General features: G+C 46.0%; 1 protein-coding gene and 1 long non-coding RNA gene across 4 annotated transcripts in view; one reads left to right on the forward strand and one right to left on the reverse strand.

Moving 5' to 3' along the window:
• Positions 1–6,120: 6,120 nt before the first annotated feature.
• Positions 6,121–19,286, reverse strand: LOC109437592 (uncharacterized). 2 transcript variants are annotated; one of them, XM_088800447.1, is made up of 4 exons: positions 18,857–19,286; positions 16,567–16,693; positions 12,824–12,919; positions 6,121–10,082 (listed from the first exon to the last, which is right to left on the reverse strand). In XM_088800447.1, exons 1-4 carry the CDS (start codon positions 18,887–18,889, stop codon positions 8,242–8,244), a joined length of 2,097 nt encoding a protein of 698 aa, XP_088656573.1. In that variant the 5' UTR covers positions 18,890–19,286; the 3' UTR covers positions 6,121–8,241. The 2 variants fall into 2 exon arrangements, with proteins under 2 accessions (XP_088656573.1, XP_088656574.1); XM_088800448.1 differs by lacking the exon at positions 12,824–12,919.
• Positions 19,287–19,288: 2 nt separating this feature from the next.
• The window catches only part of LOC148757477 (uncharacterized), a 31,930-nt gene continuing 31,051 nt past the window's right edge, over positions 19,289–20,167 (forward strand). The window contains exon 1 of one of the 2 annotated variants that reach the window (XR_016022168.1): positions 19,289–19,668. This is a non-coding gene — a long non-coding RNA (uncharacterized LOC148757477). The remainder of the gene's footprint in view (positions 19,669–20,167) is intronic. The other variant, XR_016022167.1, reaches the window with a different exon arrangement.

Raw genomic sequence — 20,167 nt, forward strand, 5'->3', positions numbered from 1 at the left:
GGGGAAGGGGAACAGGACTTCACTGGGAAACAGTGTGTACTTCCAGGACTTTTTTCCAAGTCAAGTTGTTGTCCTTTCAATCTTAGTTGTGGAGGGCGCAGCTCAGCTCCAGGTCCAGTTCCCATTACTAGTTGCAGGGGGCACAGCCCACCATACCTTGCGGGAGTCGAGGAATTGAATTGGCAACCTTGTGGTTGAGAGCCCACTGGCCCATGTGGGAATCGAACCGGCAGCCTTCGGAGTTAGGAGCATGGAGCTCTAACCGCCTAAGCCACCAGCCTGGCCCTGGGATGGCACTTTTGAGAATAGATTACAAAAATACTGGCTTCTATGTTGAATGTTGTCTCTTGCTCATGTTCATGGGAATCAGCTGCCTTGTGGCCTGCTTTCAGAGAAGACAACATAGCAAGAAACTGAGGGAGGGCTCTGGCCAACAGCCAGCAAGGAAATGACAAATTAGCCCAATAGTCTCCTGCTTGTGTACATGATCTTGAAGAGATTCATCTCCAGTTAAGCCTTCAGGTGAGACAACAGCCCTGGACAGTGTGACAGCAATGTCACAAAAGACCTTGAGCTAGAGGTACCCACGTAGGATATGTCTGATTGTGACCCACAAAAACCATGAAATAATAAATTTCTGTCTTTTCAACCTACTAAATTTGGGGGAATTTGCTGTGTACCAACAGATAACTAAAACAGGGACTTACCCAGTGAGGACACAAGTGCAAAGTTCTCCAGCATCACATCACGATACAGGCATCTCTGAGCCTCCTCAAGGAGCTCCCACTCCTCCCGAGAGAAGTACACGAACACGTCCTCGAAGGTCACACAGCCCTGCCATGATGGGGAGTTGAGCCCACAGGCAACAGGACCCCCCAGTCAATCTGCTCACATACCCAACCCCTGGTCCCTCTCCTCCCAGCCTCCCAACTCAGAGGACACACCAGGCCTCTGATCACTATGTCCAGCCCCAAACAGAACCAGGCAGGTGGGCAGACAGATACTCTGTAAATTATGGGTCTGGCGGGAAGGGCCCAGAACACCTTGCTGCCAGTCAGTTCCCCTGGTGCCATCCAGACCATGCCTCCAAGACACAACTTTAAGGCTGTCAGTTCATATTCCTCCCTGGTCTCCCTTCCTCCTGTCTCATTTCTATTCTCCACTCTGCAGCCAGAAGGAACATGCTGAATGAAATCTGTTAAATCATCTCCGTTCTCTGATCCAAACTTTCAGAAGGGGCACTTAGCTCCTCCAGATACCATTCCAGGCCGGGCTTCTGCCCACGCTGTTTCCGTAAGATACAATAGAGATCCCGATCACTCCCAACTCAGTCTCACTTCCAAGTCTTTGTACATGCCTGTTCTCGTGACTGGGACACACTTCCGAACATTTTTTCTTCCATGTAATCCTTGGCTTGTTCTCAGGACACTAGTCCAGAACTGACCCCCTCCAGGGACTCCACGAAAGAGAACCGAGAGATGGAAAGGTAGAGCCCTAGGACACCACCATCAGCTACCTAGGGGAATGGTGACGACGAGGGTATGTGACGGTGAGGCCAAAGGACCCTCCACTCACCTGCGCGGGATTCATCAGCGCTGCCGCCCACGCCTCTGTCACCCGGCCGAATGGGCTACGCGGAGCCCTGTGTGGCGTGTGACCAGGGTGGGGTAACCTCCTGCTTCGTGTCGCACTTTGAGCGTCGCTATAAGAGGGTGTAGAACCCTCACAAGGCCCAGGCCGCCACTTTCAGGTGTCGGGGCGCCGGATCGTTGAAGCCCTGGGCAAGCACGAGGCACGAGGGCGCCCTTCCCACAGTCGCCGACAGTCTCTGGGAGACAGAGCAGGCACCAGAAGTCACAATCGCACAGGAGCAGGGACAGCCCCGCCACGTCACCCTCCTTTCGTGCTCCGCCCGAGTAGCCGCCTAGCGCTGCGCTCCCATCCACGTGGACCCGGTCCAACCAGCAACTGCGCGCTACAGGAAGTATTCCGGAGGCAAGGCCAGAAGTCCCGCCCCAAGGCGCCGGAATCGCCCCTCTCCCAGGCTTTCATTGGCCCAGAGCTCGGGCGGAAGCGTGAGGCATCTCCTTCTGAGTAGTTAAGTCTATTCCGTGTTTGTGCGCATGTGCGGTTTCTCTTCTCCATATCAACCGACAAGCGGCGCTAGTGGAACAGGCCGGGAAATAAAGTTCCAGGTTTCCAAACACAGGAGCGGTTGGTTCTCTTTCTCTTAAAACGACCAAATTTCGATAGGCATGGAAGCAAAGCCTGCCCTCAGTTATGTAACCGCAGGACCAGGGAATCTGTTAGAAATGCCAGCTCTGTGGCCTAACCCAGACCTAGTGAATCAGAAACGTTGGGGACCGGGTGCAGCATGCTGCTTTATGGAATCTTCTGGTAGCTCACTCAACCATGAGAACCATAGCGCTACTGTGACTTTGATGGGAAGTAGTTAAGTCCCTCATGGGAATGCACATAAAAGTGCCTTTCACATAGTGCACAATAAATTAATAACTACACTAATCCCCCCATCAGTGGTTTTGCTTTCCGCAGTGTTAGTTAACTGTGGTCACCTAGTCTGAAAATATTACATGGAAAAGTCCAGAAATAAATAATTCATAAATTTTAAATTGCACACAGTTCTGAGTAGCATGTTGAAATCTCAACTCATCCTGCTCCGTCCTACCCGGGATGTGAATCATGCCTTTGTCCAGCATATCTGCACTGTATATGTATATGTCTGAATAGAAAAATACATAGTATAGTGTTCGGTACTATCCTCCATTTCAAATATTCACTGCGGATCTTGGAAGTATCCCCCACAGATAAGGGAGACCACTGTCGTTAGCGTTATCATCACAATGCTTTCATGTACACTGCTGTGGGAGGTGAAGTGGGGGGGCATCTCTGCAGGATTCTTGCCATTATTTAACAAAACAAAACAAAAAATGACTCACTGACTCAGCAGGTAGTTGCATAAGTTTTGATTAAAAGTTTTACATAAAAGCACACATTTGGGGCCGCCTGGTGGCTCAGGCGGTTGGAGCTCTGTGCTCCTAACTCCGAAGGCTGCCGGTTGGATTCCCACATGGGCCAGTGGGCTCTCAACCACAAGGTTGCCAGTTCGATTCCTTGAGTTCTGCAAGGGATGGTGGGCAGCACCCCCTGCAACTAAGATTGAATACAGCACCTTGAGCTGAGCTGCTGTTGAGCTCCTGGATGGCTCAGTTGGTTGGAGTGCGCCCTCTCAACCACAAGGTTGCCGGTTCGACTCCCGCAAGGGATGGTGGGCTGCATCCCCTGTAACTAGCAACGGCAACTAGACCTGGAGCTGAGCTGCGCCCTCCACAACTAAGACTGAAAGGACAACAACTTGAAGCTGAATGGCATCCTCCATAACTAAGATTGAAAGGACAATTTGATGTGGAAAAAAAAGTCCTAGAGATACACAATAAAAATCCTGTTCCCCTTCCCCAATAAAATTAAAAAAAAAAAAAAAAAAAAAAAGCACACATTTGTACTATTTGGCTTTAGTTATTTTTTAAACAGCACGGCAGGGTTTCTTAAACTACAGGTAGGCATGTTGCCCAAGAGATGCCTTATTGCAGGCCACACAGTTCAGATCTTGGAAACATCAGGATTAACTGCTCTCAGGCCTAAATGGATAGTGGAGTTGATATAGCTTCACACTTGTGACATACTAGTTCACAGTAACCAGGACCTCCCTTTTCCCCTCCTTCATCTCCTTCTGACCCTCAGAGGAGGTACAAATAAGTAATCATGAGATGGCCCAGCCTGAAGCTCAGAGGCTTCAGGTCATCAGGTCCTGTCCTCATCAAAACACCATCACAATAAGCCCATCACCTGAACTTGCAGCCCCCAAGGCAGCACTAAATCCTGGGGAGGTGTAAAATCTAGAATCACTGAGGAGATCCCCAGAATGGTGCACAAATACAAGAACAATTAATACACAATTTCAGTCATTTCTGCCTATATTCAACTGGCTGCAACTCATTCACATGGTCCCAAATTAAGTGTAAAGAAAGCTGAGACACTGTTCTGCCAGGTGTCCAAAAAAAGAAAATAGGATTGGTAAGCATCTGGCCAGTTTATGTCACAACCCATCAATCTGGCCACCAGATGTATATTTTATTATTTATCCTATGTATTCTGCACTGTCACCCTTTTATTATTACAAGTCAAAACACCATTAGTTACTGAGCTCATTTCACTGTTGACAATCCCTAAGGTGTGTTGTCCTTTGCATCATGTTCAAATATTGTTCCTTACCATTAGGAAACAATCAACACAAAATAGTCTCCACTCACTCCCAATATATAGTGGGTCAGGGACATAATGAAAGGACATACTGAAGATCCTGAAGAAATCATCGCCAACAAAGATTTCAATAGTGTTTTTCAAGAAAAAGCGTGGAATAAGATTATATGTGGCCAAAAACGAAAAATGTAATAGAAAACTAACTCACAGAAAATGAATGTTAAAGGTTCCATTTAAGGTCAAAGGAAAGTGACCAGGTGAAAGGTCTGCAGCAATACTTTTTTTCCCTGAAATTAAGACCTAACCGGAAAATAAGCCCTAGCATGATTTTTCAGGATGACATCCCCTGAACATAAGCCCTGATGTGTCTTTTGGAGCAAAAATTAATATAAGACCCAGTCTTATTTTCAGGGAAACACAGTAGAAGGAATAAAGATCCAAAAGGATGCATCTGTGAATAATAGTTATTCATTATCTGTATAAAACATAAACAGTATCTCATTGCTGAGTACAATGATAGAATTATCATGCAATCCTCAATATCCCTCATATTGTGCAAGAGGAAGGTGAAGGTATTAACTCTATGCTCATTTATGTTAAGGACAAGTGTTATAATTTTAGCTTAAACTTTAATAGGAGTATATACACTCCCAACTAAAAGAAAAGTGTAGAATGTAAACAATCTACATAAATTTTTAAAGGAAAGTACAAGAAACAGAACTGAAGCAAAGATAAGCACAAAACAGAAAAATGCATTTAAACCCAAATATACCAACTACCATATGAAATGAGTATGGAATAAGTGTTTAAATTAGTAGTCAGTAACTTTGGTGGGTTGAAAAATATCCAGCAATATTCTGTTTACAGTGACACTAAGAAATAATACAGAAATAGATGGAATAACACCAATACTATAAAATCTCATCCAGAAAAGAAGAAGAGGAGGAACACTTTCCAGTTAATTTTTGGAGGTCAGTATTATTCAGACACCAACACCACTACAAAAAAAATTAGACTATGGACCAATATGTACATGATTTTAGACACAAAATTCCCCAACAAAATAAGAGACAATATCACACGATCACATCAATCGAAGGAGAAAAGAATTTTCCCCCCTTCATTCGCCTCCCCTCCCCACTCCAGTTTAAACCATTGTTTCTCAGTCTAGTTGTGTAGGACACAGCTCCCTGGCCCATGCTGGTATTATGAGCCTTGCGCTTCTACCAAGGGAGATAGTTGGTTGCCGGTTGCCAGTTGGCCACTCATGGCAGCACACGGTAGCCTGTGGCAGGAAATAAGCAGCCCACGGATGCTCACAGCAGCCTAGCTCCAGGGAGAGCTGTTGTTCACAATCTTAGTTGTAGAGGGCGCAGCTCACTGGCCCATGTGGGAATGGAACTGCTGACCTCAGTGTTAGGAGCACGGCGCTCCAACCACCTGAGCCACCAGGCTGGCTGGAGAAAAGTATTTAACAAAATTCAACATCCATTCATAACGAAAGCTCTTAGCAAATTAGGAGGGAAACATTCTAAACTAAAGAACATGTGTAATAAAAACCCACAGCTATCATCTTATTTAATGGTCAACACTGAATTCTTTCTCCCTACCATTAAGAACAAGTGTGTCCTCTTTCATCACTTCCATTCAACACTTTACTGGAAGTTCTAGCTGGTATGATAAAGACAGGAAAAGGAAATGAAAGGGTTACAGATTAGGAAGAAGAAATAAGATGTTCACTATTTACTGGTAACATTATTGTTTATGAAGAAAATTCCAAGGAATCTACAAAAAAAAAATGCTGCTAGAACTAATAAATGAATTCGGCAAGACCATAAGATACAAGTTCAACATACAAATATCATATTTCAATATAACAGTAATGATCATGTGCAAACTGAAATTAAAAACCCAACAATGCATACAATGACTCAAAAAAAAAGTGCCTAGATAAAAATCTAACAAAATACAGTCAGGGTCTATAAGCTAAAGTTACAAAACATTAGCGAAATAAATCAACAAGGATCTAGATAAATGGAGAGGCATACCATGTCCATGGACTGAAAGAGTCAATATAATAAAGATTCCAACCTCACCAAAATGACCCACAGATTAATTTCTACCAAAATCCCAGCATGAAGTTTTGTAAATATAGATAAGCACATGATAAAAATGTATATGGAAAGACAGGAAAAAAAATGACATGGAAATCTAAATCAATTTTTTAAAAGGATATGGAAGAACCATTTTACCCAATTTTAAGACTTAGTAATAACTACAGTAATCAAGATAGTGTGGTACTGGCAGAAGTTAAGACACAGCAATCAATGGGATAATATAGAGAACTCAGAAATAGCCCAGCATGAATGCCCAACTGATTTTTGACTAAGGAGTAAACGCAATTCAATGAAGGTAGGATAGTCTTTTCAACAAATGGTGCTAGAACATCCTTAGGCAGAAACACAAGAAAGAAATTTAATGTAAACCTCACATGGCAATACAAAAATTAACATGAACCAGAAATGTAAAAGATAAAACAGTAAAACTATAAGAAAACACAAGAGAAAATATTCCAGACCTAAAGCTTTCTGAAGACTTCTTAGACATAACATGAAAAGGATGAAGGTTTTCACAATAATGCCATGGATAAATACAACGAAAATGGCTTGGCCTACAATGCCAAAACTACACATGTACTCACTTAAAAGGCCCTAAGGAGGGTTCCAAGTGAATACGTGATTATTTTGATATCTTTCTGTACAGTATATTTCTTAACATGAGGTAATACTATCACATGAAGCTCAAAAAAAATCAATGAAGGAATTCCAAAATACCCTGATAAAAGATACTAGTCATTAGTCTTTATATCGAGACTAAGCTTATGGTGACAACAGTGCCACTCACACATACCTAAATGTATACATGCCCATTTCACCTGTTAAAATGCTAGTTAATTTGACAGTGAACCTTCACACAATCTTTTGTAAAGTTAAAAATGAGATGCTTTCTCTATGTGTTTTTCTGACTTTATTATCATTCTTTAGCTTAACTTAGCCATGTTTTACTTTATTTTCACTCTCATTCAACCCCTATAAAATTGTTGAGGTGGAAGCGTCTCTAAGGAAGATTGAAGAAGCTCAGAAACCACAATCAGAGGTAAGAATTAAGTTTTATCTGGAAAGGTTGCACAGCCACTATCATCCTCACCTCACAGAAAAATAGAGAAAAAACAAACAAGTGAATGGATAAAGACGAAGTATGAGTTTTTTGGGTGGTTAAAGACACATTTAAAAAAATCATGATTTTCAAAATTCAAACAGTCTTAAGTGTGCAGTAAAATGGACCCATTCATAGACATATAAAAGCAGTTCATCACTCAGGCCTTCATATTTCTCACAGACTTATGCTGCTCACAGGTAGAGACAATGTTGTAGAACACAGGCTTTCTTTCAATCGATGTTTTCAGACAGCTAACTCTCCCAATACTGGACAGAAGTGAAGGTATATAAAAGACAAAGGGACAAGACCCTCTGATCTCTGAAACAACACTCCCCTCTCCCCAAATAAACTAAGGATGGGATGACAAATTGCCATAAACTTGTATGGAAGAAGCTGTGCTTGCATTTGTCTTCCCTCTTCTGTCTCTTCTCCTTTGTTTAAATTTCCCTGAAAATAATTTTGTAGTATAAACTAAGGAGGAAGATGTGGCTGAAGGTTTTGCTAAGTGCATGATAAACACTGGGTCACTTTCCTGGATGAATTCTCTGATGTTGAATGAAATTCTAGGCTGAGTCAATTTCTAACGTGACTTGTTAAATGACAACTGATATACTGCAATAGAAGGTTTTCTCACAGAGAAGAAAATTGTGGAATTGCTCTTTGGTATGAATGAGTAGATGTTACTTCTGGCAAAACATTTTCCTCAGTGGTTACATTAAAAAAGTCTTTCCCCAAAAGGAGTTCTTAGAGGTTGACTGCAGTCTGCCCATTTGTGAAGGGTCTTCCCATTTCTGTTACACTGACAGGGTTTCTCCCAGAATGCATCCTTTGATGCTGATTCAGGGATGAGCTGCGACTAAAGGCCTTTCCACACTCAATGCACTCATAGGGCTTCTCTCCAGTGTGGATGACGGTGTGTCGAATGAGGCTTGTGCTCCAGCAAAAGGATTTCCCACACTCCATGCATTCATAGGGCTTCTCTCCACTGTGAATCCGCTGGTGCCTTGTGAGGCCTGAGCTGCGGTTGAAGGCCTTCCCACACTCACTGCACTCATAGGGCTTCTCTCCAGCATGGATGCTGATGTGTCGAATGAGGTCTTTTCTAGTGCTGAAGGCTTTCTCACATTCTTTGCACTCAAAAGGTTTTTCTCCAATGTGGGCCCTTTTATGCAAGATAAAAGTGTAGCAGTAGGTGAAGGCCTTTCCACATTCAGTGCACACATAAGGCTTCTCTCCTGTGTGGATAATGGCATGTCGAATGAGGTTTGCCCTCTGGCAAAAGGCTTTGCCGCACTCCAAGCATTCATAGGGCTTCTCTCCACTGTGAATCCGCTGGTGCCTCGTGAGGTATGACCTGCGGTTGAAGGCCTTCCCACACTCACTGCACTCATAGGGCTTCTCTTCAGTGTGGATGCTGAAATGTCGAATGAGGTCTGACCGATTGGTAAAGGCTTTCCCACATTCTTTGCATTCATAGGGTTTTTCTCCAGTGTGGGCCCTTTTATGCAAGATAAAAGTGGAGCAGTGGGTGAAGGCCTTTCCACACTCACTGCACACGTAAGGTTTCTCCCCAGTGTGACTCCGCTGGTGCTGCTTGAGGTGTGACCTGCGGTAGAAGGCCTTACCACACTCAAGGCACTTATACGGCTTCTCTCCAGTGTGGATAACGTAGTGCTGAATGAGGTCTGTGCTGTCACAAAAGGCTTTTCCACATTCCTTGCATTCAAAGGGTCTCACTCCGCTATGAATTTGCTGGTGCCATGTGAGGTGTGACCTGCGGTTGAAAGCCTTCCCACACTCGACACACACAAAGGGTTTCTCTCCCGTGTGGATGATGTAGTGTCGAAGGAAACCAGTCTTATCACGGAAGGCTTTCCCACATTCTTTGCACACAAAGGGTTTTTCTCCAGTGTGGCTTCTGTTATGCAGGACCAGATTGGAATGGTGGGTAAAGGCCTTTCCACACTCACTGCACACATAGGGCTTCTCCCCAGTGTGGATCCGCTGGTGCCTCGTGAGATGTGATCTGCGGTTGAAGGCCTTCCCACAATCGAGGCACTCATAGGGCTTGTCCCCCGTGTGGATCATGTGGTGCTGCAGGAGGTGTGTGCTCTTGCTAAAGGTTTTCCCACACTCTGTGCACTCATAGGACTTCACTCCAGAGTGAATGTGCTTATGTCGAACCAGGAAGCATTTCTTGTTAAACACTTTCCCACATTCCTCACATTTATAGGGCTGTTTCCCTTCATGAATTAAGGGACCTCTCATCAGTCTGCATGAGTCTTGTTCACATAGAATGTCTCCTGGAGAGACTGGTTCCTGGACAATCCTGTAGGGCAAACCATCATCTCTCCCTAAACCATCACATTCAGAGCTCAGTTTTCCAGGGAGCTTCTCCCTCGGGGATTCTGTCCCTGGTCTCAAAGGTCCTTCCTGAACTTCTGATAGCCCATCCTGACCCTTGCCTTGCCCTACACGGGCATCCCCTGAGGCTTGATGAGTCCGTCTTTCCTGGAGTAAGAAATCCTCAGACAAGGCCAGGTGGGAAGGGGGAGGCTGTGTGGTCTCGGGTTTTGTGCTATCACCTGAAGAGAACACACACACACAATGGCTTATTAGTGATGACAACACAGAAAAAACAGGATCACCATTTCAGTGAGAGCAAGAAGATGAAGATAGTGGCCCTGTGTTCAATCTCTGAAACCCAGGTTTGCCATTTATTTTTTTGGTTCTTGGACTCTTGAAACCTTTAGAAGGGAGACTCAGAGGGAACGGATGGATGGGGGACAAAGTGTCTGGAGAGTACAGGCGGGTACAGCATAATGACACTGAGTTTGCTCAAAGCAAGAATATCTCAAGGTGCTACAAGGGGCCAGCGAAGGGGCACCTAATGCAGCCTAGATGGGAAGCAGTAAGATCGTGGTCTCTGGCCACAAAAACTGTAGGCCCAAGTTCCAGAGGAACTCAATATTAGCTTTGTGGCACCTGGCAAGGGACTCAAATTCTGTAAGCCTTCACTTTCTTCTCTAAATAATAAAGCTAAAAATAGTGCCTGCCTTATATAATGCTTATACAGAGGGTGCCAAAAAAATGTATACACATTTTAAGAAAGGAAAAAATTGTATTGAAATTGTAATACTTAATATATACCGATAACACAAGATGAATATAAGTCAAGTCACATTTGATTTATGCAATTACCAGAGGTGCTCAAAGTCGTTATCATCAGTGTAATTTTAATACAGGTTTTTCCTGTACCAGAACAACGCAGCTCAAATTCTGCCTGCACAAAGTCAGCTGACAAATTCCTTAGCTGTTCCCGTCTCAATTTCCTCATCTGCAAAATGAAGAGACTCCGTTTCTGCCTCACAGGCTGTCATGAGGGCTAAGTGAGAAGATGTCCGTAAAGCGCTTTGCACTGTGCCGGGCACAGCAGGAGCGTTCGGTAAACTGTGGGCCATTACCCAAACCATTGTGATCACTGCCACATTTGAAAATTTGGAGCAAAGCACTGACCGTAGAAGCAGCAGTTCACTGCTGTTGTTGGAACAAAGGGACTTCCCCACAAGGCCTCAAAGGGCAAAGGGAACTATGTTACCTTGAGCTGACAAGGACAGGGAGGGATGGACATGCACATGTGAACAGTGGGGATGGGAAAGGTTGCAGACACTGCGAGTCTGGTAGTTTCTACTGATGCTGAACATAAAGCTACCCCACGACCTATACACATACCGGAACAGGTTAACAGAAACCAATGCTTACATACACCAAGACACGGCAAGAGTATTTCCTGCAGTGTTAAGTTAAAAACAACAGAAATGTCCATCAAGACAGGAATGGATAAATGAATTTCAGTGACATAACACATTGTACTGAAATTGATCAAAGTCCAACCACACAAAAAGAATTGTAAGGCAGGGGCCGGCCGGTGGCTCAGGCAGTTGGAGCTCCGTGCTCCTAACTCTGAAGGCTGCCGGTTCGATTCCCACATGGGCTCTCAACCACAAGGTTGCCAGTTCAATTCCTCGAGTCCCGCAAGGGATGGTGGGCAGCGCCCCCTGCAACTAAGATTGAACATGGCACCTTGAGCTGAGCTGCCACTGAGCTCCCAGATGGCTCAGTTGGTTGGAGTGCATCCTCTCAACCATAAGGTTGTCGGTTCGACTCCGACACGGGATGGTGGGCTGCGCCCCCTGTAACTAGCAACAGCAACTGGACCTGGAGCTGAGCTGCGCCCTCCACAACTAAGACTGAAAGGACAACAACTTGACTTGGAAAAAAGGCCTGGAAGTACACACTGTTCCCAAATAAAGTCCTGTTCCCCTTCCCCAATAAAATCTTTAAAAAGAATAAGAATTGTAAGGCAGATATGACAAATAGCAGACTGTGGGGCTCAATAGTCAAAACTGATCTATGCTGACAGGCTAAATAGGGGAACCTAGAGAAGGGCTACTCAGGGCATGGACCTCGATGAGGTGCTGGAGATAGTTTATATATTGGCCAAGGTGGTGTGTAAAAGTTTATACATATGCAAAAATTCATCAAGCTGACCTCTTAAGATTTTGCACAATACAGGATGAGTACACCTCATTCAAAAAGTGCAAGAAATAATAGTAAGTGGGAGGTATGGAACACAAGTGTAGACATCTCTTTGAAGAATGACAAAGCTTCTCTAAGATCGATTGGACAGGGAAAGGAATCAATGCCAGTGTGAAGCCATTAGAGAGGCATTGGCACTTTTTATTTACTTTCCCCAAGCACAAGGCCCTGAGAATATTTTATGTCAAGTAGAGAACAGATGAAGTTACTGAAGAGGCAGAAAAGAAGAAGCAGGTTTCCGGAGAAGGTGTGATCTAGACACTGGTGCAGGAATCGGCCGTGTTTGGAGGCAAGACCTCCCCTAGGGAGGTGAGAAGGGAAGACACACACACGAGAGATGAAGATGAATGTGTAAGGGTGAGGACCAAGCCACACAGGAAGAAGACTATTTTTGCCATGAAACTCTGCTGAGACATCAGTGGCACGACAAGATCACACGCAACTTCCCCAGGGCCACAAGGCTGCTGTGCGTCACAGCTAGCTTTTAAACCCAGGCAGCCAGAGCCTAGAATGCAAATGTACCTAACACCCCACAACTCCCCACCAGGAGCAGTGAAGAGTGTGATAGGGCTCAAAGGAGGGGGAGAGAGGACCACAGATTAAAAGCCTCCATGGATCCCAACCTTACAGAGGCCACAAGAAAATTCCCACAAATTCCAGAGGCAGTGGTCAACTCATTGTCAGCAAGGGGGCCGTGACCCCCACCTGGCCAGCTGTTGGCACCCACCTGGGCAGGAACTTGGGGAGAGGCCTCTCTTTGATGTCTGTAACTCCGGGCTATGTTCCAGTGGGTAGATCAGCTCTGGTTTGGGCAAGGGACAGCCTGTTCATAGAGATAGAAAGAAGACATAGGGATTTTGGTGACAAGAAAGAAAACCTCTCAGTCTAGGCTGGGACTTCAGGATATGGAGGAGACCTTGGAACAAAGCTGCTCCCATTCACGCAAACAAAATGCTGTGACCTGGAAACCAATGGCGAAAACACCATCATTGGGCCCCAGACTGTTGACATTCAGGCTGGCTGCATAGACCACACCAGTTCCCTTTGATTTCCATGTGTAGAATCCCACCACAGAGATGCTTTCTCGTTAATCCAAGTCGGGCTTCAAGCTCCCCAGGCATCAGCAACCCCAGGGCTCCTGGTCGCCACCAGATCCATTCAGACAAAACCTGTGGGCAAGGCCTGGGCATCAGTACGTTTTACACAAGCCCCAGGTGATGGTGACCCACCTACCTGATAGGTTAAAAAGCCCTGGTCTCCATCATCTCACAAATGACAGCCCTGATCGTCAGTAGTCTGAGATAGGCAGGTGACCCACACGAACCACTCTGAGTAACAAGAGAGCTTATTCCAGGAAGGGCGGAATGACACGCCTACAGCTCCTGTTGTCCTGGAGCGTGTTGAGACTTCTGTGAGGGACCCAGCCTGAGCATCACGACCAAGGACAGGAAGCGAAGAAACAGATAACTGGGTTAGCACCCACCAACCCAGGAGCCTGCCCACATCTGAGTTTCTTGTTGGATGAGATGCTGAATTTCCTTCAGGATGAAGACTGAGCTGGTGTCATGTGTAGCTAAACACATATCAACAAATATGAAGGGAAAAGACGCTGGAGAAGTCAACAGCAGAGGAGCCGGGACCACAGAAAAGTCACCTGCAGATCCTGCACCAAAGCTCAGGGTTCACCCATCTTCGCAAAGCAAATGTTCACTCACGTCTGCCACATGCCCAGCACAGAGCTCGGTGACAGGGCAGTGGAAAGGTGACCGAGGCTGTCCTTCAGAACTATCAGAAGCCATTCTCCCTGTGACCTCAGGGCCTTTGCACATGTCAGCCTTCTACCTGGAAGGCTGTTCTGACTCCCACCTAGCTCCTTCTAGCTAACTCTAACTCTTTGGGTCTCAGCTCAAATGTCACTTCCTGAAAAGACTTCACTGAACTGTGGCTCCTGGGTCCGGGTGCTTCATTAATCTGCCATGTTGTTACGGAATTTTTAATCCTAATAGTAAGTCAAAAACTAACACTTAGGGCATTTCCCATTTCTAGTTCTGCATATAAGGAGCTTGGGAGTTGCCACTCCATCCTAACAAGTGAAAAGCTGCAAAGACTGAACGGCAAAATCAACAACTCTTCTTGGAACAGTGACAGAGGGGAGCACACAGGGCAAACTGCTGCCTGCCCCCAAGACTGCAGAGATAGACAGCGAATACAGGGAGTCATGGCTTTCCAGAGCAGACTCATGAGCAGAAACTGCTGTGGGAACCAGTGCCTGGGCAGGAAACCTGAGCAGTAAGAGATGAATTGTTGGAAGCTCAGTGCAGACAACTCCAGGGGGACCCAGTCAGAGAAGGATCCTCACAATATTATGAGATTTACCTCTAGGAGCTCAACTAGATTCCCACAAAAAATACAAGAAAAACATCCCCTTGGGCTTCTGGCAGGGGGAGGGGAAAAGAACCAATGTTGAAATATTCCATAGTGCCCTGTTCTTAACAAGCCCGCCTCTAGGAGAAACTATGGAGTTAACAAAGCCTAACCAACTAGAGTTTTATCAGAGCCTAAGTCACCTGGGAGAAGGGTGTACAACAGCAAGGGTGACCCTGCTGTGAACTATGGACTCTGGGTGACTATCATGTGTCAGTGTAGGCTCTCAACTATAACAAATGTCCCATCTGGGGAAATGTCGATCATGGGGAAGCCTGTGCATGTCAGGACAGGGGTTGTATGGGAAATGTCTGTACTTTCCTCTCAATATTGATGTGAACCTAAAACTGCTGTAAAAAATCTTAAAAACAAAAAAAAAACCAAACTAGTGTTAATAGGGTGTAACCACATCCCAGGGACTGCGCCAAGCAATTTAACAGCATCGTTTTGTTTCAAATTGAATTAAATTTATGTAGTAATTTAGAAAAGAAATGACATGTTTAAAATATTGAGTCTTTTCAAAAAGGAACAGGTTAAGTGTCTTCATTCATTGATCTAACTGGTTTTTATTCTTTTTTTTTTTTTGGTCCTAAGCAGTGTTCTGTTGTTCTTCCTGTAGGCATGAAAAATTCCATTTTAGGATTTCCTTATGGCATCCACATGAAGTACATACTCTGAATGAGCACCATTTTATAGATGAAGAAACCAAGGCTCAGGGAGGCAAAATGATTTGTTGAAATCAGGTAAATTGATAGCTGAGCCAAGATGGAAACCAGGGTCTAGTCGTGTCTGGCATCTGGCCTACTTAACTACAAAGCTACACAGCACTGTTCCAGAAAAGGCTGAGTCCCAGTGTGAGGATGATGACCAGGACAATGATGGTCTCACTAAGAGTCATGACAGCAGCAGGAGTCACAAATGCTAAACCACATAGCAAGGAATCACCAAGCATTGTTCTGAGCCATTTACCCTCATAACAGCCTGTGAAGTAGATACTATTTCACCTCACTTTACCTATGAAATAACTGAGGCACATATGGGTTCAGTAACTTGCCCAGGAATGCACAGCTCATAAGTAGCAGAGTAGGGACTGGACACCAAGGGTCTGAGACCAGACACTGGTCTTCCAAGTGCTACACTAAGGAGGAAGCTACGAATACTCCTGTGTGGGGCCAGCACCCTCAGACAAATGAGCTGTGGTGATGACAGGACATGAGCAGAATTCAATTCTCAGGAAACAGGGACCAGAGAGGGGCAGGCTTGGTGACGCCAGACTTCAGCATTTCACGAACCAATAAAATAAAAAATTGGGAATTCCACATAGTGATCTGGTCAAAATGACACATTTGTACAAACATCAAGTATCTATTCTTATCAACATTTCACAAAAGAAAGGACTTGTACCATCAAAAACTGCAGAGCTTTTCAAAATAAAGATGAGTCGTTTAAATTGAGTGGATTAACCTTTATGAGGGACTCATTGCAATGGCCCTATTTTCCTTCCTTGCCAATGACAGCATGCTGGGAGAATTGAATGAGTGAAGAGAAACAATATAAACATACAGAAAGAAGTAGAGACGAGGAATGTATTGGCCTCAGAGAGCAAGGGCTGGATGACCACTTTCTTCTGCAAAATAGCTGCGGCAGAAAAATCCACTGTGAAAAGACAATGACACAGGCCACCCCAAAGAGAGAAGCCAGGAGGAGAGACCCAGAAGCCAGGGCTAATCATGGTTTTCTGAGTTCTTTTATCTGTCCCTCAAGGAGCCCAGCCAGAATGCGCCTTTGGGTTCTGCAAGACACCCTCACTTCCTCCCAACACATCCTTCTCCTTTGGCTGTGACCAAAGGTGAAAAAGTCTGTTTCTTGCCCAACCCTTGCTAAGAGACAGGAGACTAGGTAGGAAGAGAAGAGTCCAGAAAAAGACTGAAGCTGTGGGGATTAGGGAGGGCAGGCTACAGGCCTTCTCAACCAGCAAGCCTGGAGCCAGAGGATAGAATGAAGGAGGTGGCAGGTCCCCCACATGGCAGAGTGGGGAGGACTTACCCAGAGATACCAGGAGCCTGCAGGTTTCCAGCATCACCTCCTGGTACAGGGTCCTCTGGGCCAGGGCCAGCTGCCCCCACTCCTCCTGGGTGAAAGTCACTGCCACATCCTCAAAGGTCACAGGCATCTGGAAAGTCAAATAGAGGCAGTAGTGTTGGTCCTGTGGCTGTTGGATGGGATCAGAGACCGTCTGTGTCGATGGAAAAGGGGCAGAGAGCAAACACTTCCTGAGGGCTGAGCTCTGTGTTAGGCTCAAGGAAACAGACACTGCTTGCACTGATCACAGCAGTGCAGGAGACCAGTCCCCTCTGTGGGAGCCAATGGAGGAGGACACAAGGTCAGGACCATCCTGTGTGGACTATGAGGGACAGAATAGTAAAAACTCTCGGATGTCAGAGGAATAGGAAGTAATAATGATAATGAAAACAATACCAATAATAATTACAGTACCTGCACCCAAGACTCACTGGTCCTCACTGTGTGCCTACCTGTGTTAAAAGTGACAGGAAGTCCCCAGTTCTGACGTCATACTGAGATGCGAATCCCAAATCTTAAAATCAACACTTGCCTACTGTGTGAACTTGGGGACCTCACGTCATTTCTCAGAACCTGGATTTCTGGATGAATACAATAATTCTCACTCAGCAATAATAGTTATAAAGAATTAAAGAAAAAATATTTGTGAAAGAAATACTGGGGTGACTGAGCACAGCCTGTAAAGTCAATACCATCATCTTCACATCAGTCAGAGACCTGAGATCCAGGGGGCTCTACCAGTTCACCCAAAGTTTACATGTCTTATGAGCAGAGGTAGGATTTGAACCCGGGCCCCTCTGGTCTAGGGTCTAATTGCATAACCCTGACATTCCTCCATTAGCAAAGCAAAATCAGAGTTAGTGAAGATATGAAGTATTTCAAATAAATTTCACTGTTACATTCATTTCAGCCACCACTGAAAATATTTCTGTGGACTTGGGCAGAGGAGCAGACTCATTATCACCCACCTTACAGGAGAGTCACCTGAGGTGGTGGCACCTGCTTGGGAAGTGGCAGGACCAGCTCCCGTTGCTTCTGTGCCTTGGAGACTCCCAAGGAGAATCCACAATGAGACATCATTTCTTTAACTTACCTCTTTCCTGACAGCACATATCCCTGAGGAAAGAATACTTCGGGACCAGGAAGAGGAGTTGCCAAGGACAATGCAGGCTGTGACCCACAACAGAACGATGTCTGTCCTGGCTGAGTAGGCTGGAACATTCAGCAAATGACCACAGTCTGGCCATCCTAGGACATGTCTCAGCAGACTGAGGGAGGGGCAAGGCAACCCCACACGTCCTCTGGGGACTCCTTAAACAACCAATATATCCTCTTTCTGTCCACCTGCTGAAATGCCATGTCCTCAACTCATGCCAAGACCACCTACTGGAAGGTATCCCACTCGGCGCTTACTTTACGTGTTACCTGCAGGCCTCCCTATCCACTGCTGGTAGAGAAGAGGGTAAAAATACAGGCTGTGGTAGACATAGTGGTTGTTAGTTTCTGCTACTTAAGAGCTGCGGTGACCTTGGGCAGGTAACTGAGCCTCTGAGCCTCAAGTTGATCTTGTGCAAAACAGAACTCAGCTCTGAGTTGAGGATGTAACCAGGTTATATATTATGCCTGCCTGTCAGCCCACAGCAAGGACTCAATGAAGGTCAGCTATTCTACTTTTTTGTTATTGTTTTCTCTTTGCTCCCACAACATCCTGGACAAATTCAATCAGATACACTTATTTCATTTGGCTAGGTTTCTACACAAAAATGCCAGAAAGATTGGCAAGTAGGGAAGAGGCCGTTGTAGCTGGAACAGCTAGGAAAGGCCTCTCTACATAGGTGACATCTGAGCACAGGCCAGATGAGAGGGAGGCCCTGCAAAGGTATAGGGACAGTATCCCAGGAAAACACTCAGGCAAGGACAAAGACTGGGGGATGAATGAGAACTTGGAACGGTCAGGTTGATGTTTCTGAAGAGGTGGTACGGGAAGAACGGAACGCCAGAGGTCAGCCGGTGGGTGACGGGGTAGGAGCCTGCAGGCCATGGCGGCGGCTGGATTCGTAACTGCTCATGGGAGCTTAGGAAGGAAGCATCATTTGTCCTTCACGCAGTCTGAAAACGTGTCACAGACGCGACACAACTGTAAATAAACGACAAGGACAAAGAAAATGCAGTGCCTTTCCTGACCTCCACCCTGCCCAGGAGCCCTCTCGGAACCAGCAGAGAAGCAGCAATGCCCAAAACATCGTCCACTCACTTGTGCCGGGTCCATCCACACCGCCGCCATCATGGGACCCTGCGGACAAAGCGGGACCCGGAGAGGTGGCGACCGAGGCGGCTCCAGAATTCTGCCGACCGCCACCTCCTCCCTGCCCAGAGCAGGGCAACGTCGCCTGACTGTCGCACTCAGTTTCCCCGAGTGAAAATGCACACCAGGCCTAAGTGGTCGCGTCAGGGTTGCGGGGACCGAGGTTGGGGCCCCGGCTGGCGCTCACGGGGTGCCCCTTCCCTACCCGGGCCGGGGAAACGCGCCCGGAACATCCCTCCAGCTCCTAGCGCACCGGAGGCGCAACCCCGCAGTCAGATGACGTACATCAGCCAGGAGCCAGAAGCCCCGCCCCGCCGGACCGGCCGCAGGAAACAGCCGTCCTGGGCCGTCATTGGCCCCGCGCACACGCGGCTCCTAGCCTCCTGGGTAATGCAGTTGTTTTCCTAGCGACAACAGGGTGTGGGGAACTGTCCAAGCCAGGAGACCCTGAACGCCGCCTCAGATCCGCCTCTTCACAACTGAGTGAACAAGAAGCAGAGGGATCGAGGCTCAGGAGGCAAAGGCCTTCGCCCTCGGCGTGGAATCAACGCTGCGATCTTGGTTTCTTCTCTCCGGATCCCTTTACAGGGCACGCGGATGAATGAGCAATCTAAATAAACGCCCACAGGAGGGTGCCGGAAGTCCCGCCCTGACATTTTACAGAACGCACAGACCTCAAACCCTTGTACCTACTTTGACCTGGAGCCACCTCCACAGGATGCACAGACTTCTGAGTAAAACAACTCAAGACCACTGTCAAGGTAAGAATGTCCAAACCTGTAGTGAGTTTTTTGTTGTTGTGGGTTTTTTTTGGAAGTGTATTTGAGCCAAACAGGATATGCCTGGAGTCAAGATCTAAACAGAATGAGAAAACACTGTCATTTGCAGATTCTTTTATGCATATAGAATTAAGGAGGGAACGTAAGGAAGATGACATGGAGGTGGGAGAAAGCAAGGCGGGAATTGGATTGTAGGATGGTTAACAAGATTATGTGCTCTCTAGAGGGTAGTCACGTTTTGGAGGGAGGGTTTTGAAAGTGTGGTCAAGCATTGTTAAGTCTGAAAAGACACATTTCAAAGGTGTGTTCATCTAAATGCACAGAAACAATGGACAGGGCTTGCTTAAGGTAAAGATAAGCCTTTTACTAAAAAAGTCATATGCCTGAGGTGTGACTACTCACCATGACCTACCCAGTTAGGAATTTATGATCAGATCACCCTGTGAAGTTACTTTCCATAGAACCCCTTTTTTGTCCACAC

Source organism: Rhinolophus sinicus, chromosome 8 (assembly GCF_057876585.1).
Source record: "Rhinolophus sinicus isolate RSI-liver-muscle chromosome 8, RSI-T2T, whole genome shotgun sequence".
NCBI lineage: Eukaryota > Metazoa > Chordata > Mammalia > Chiroptera > Rhinolophidae > Rhinolophus > Rhinolophus sinicus.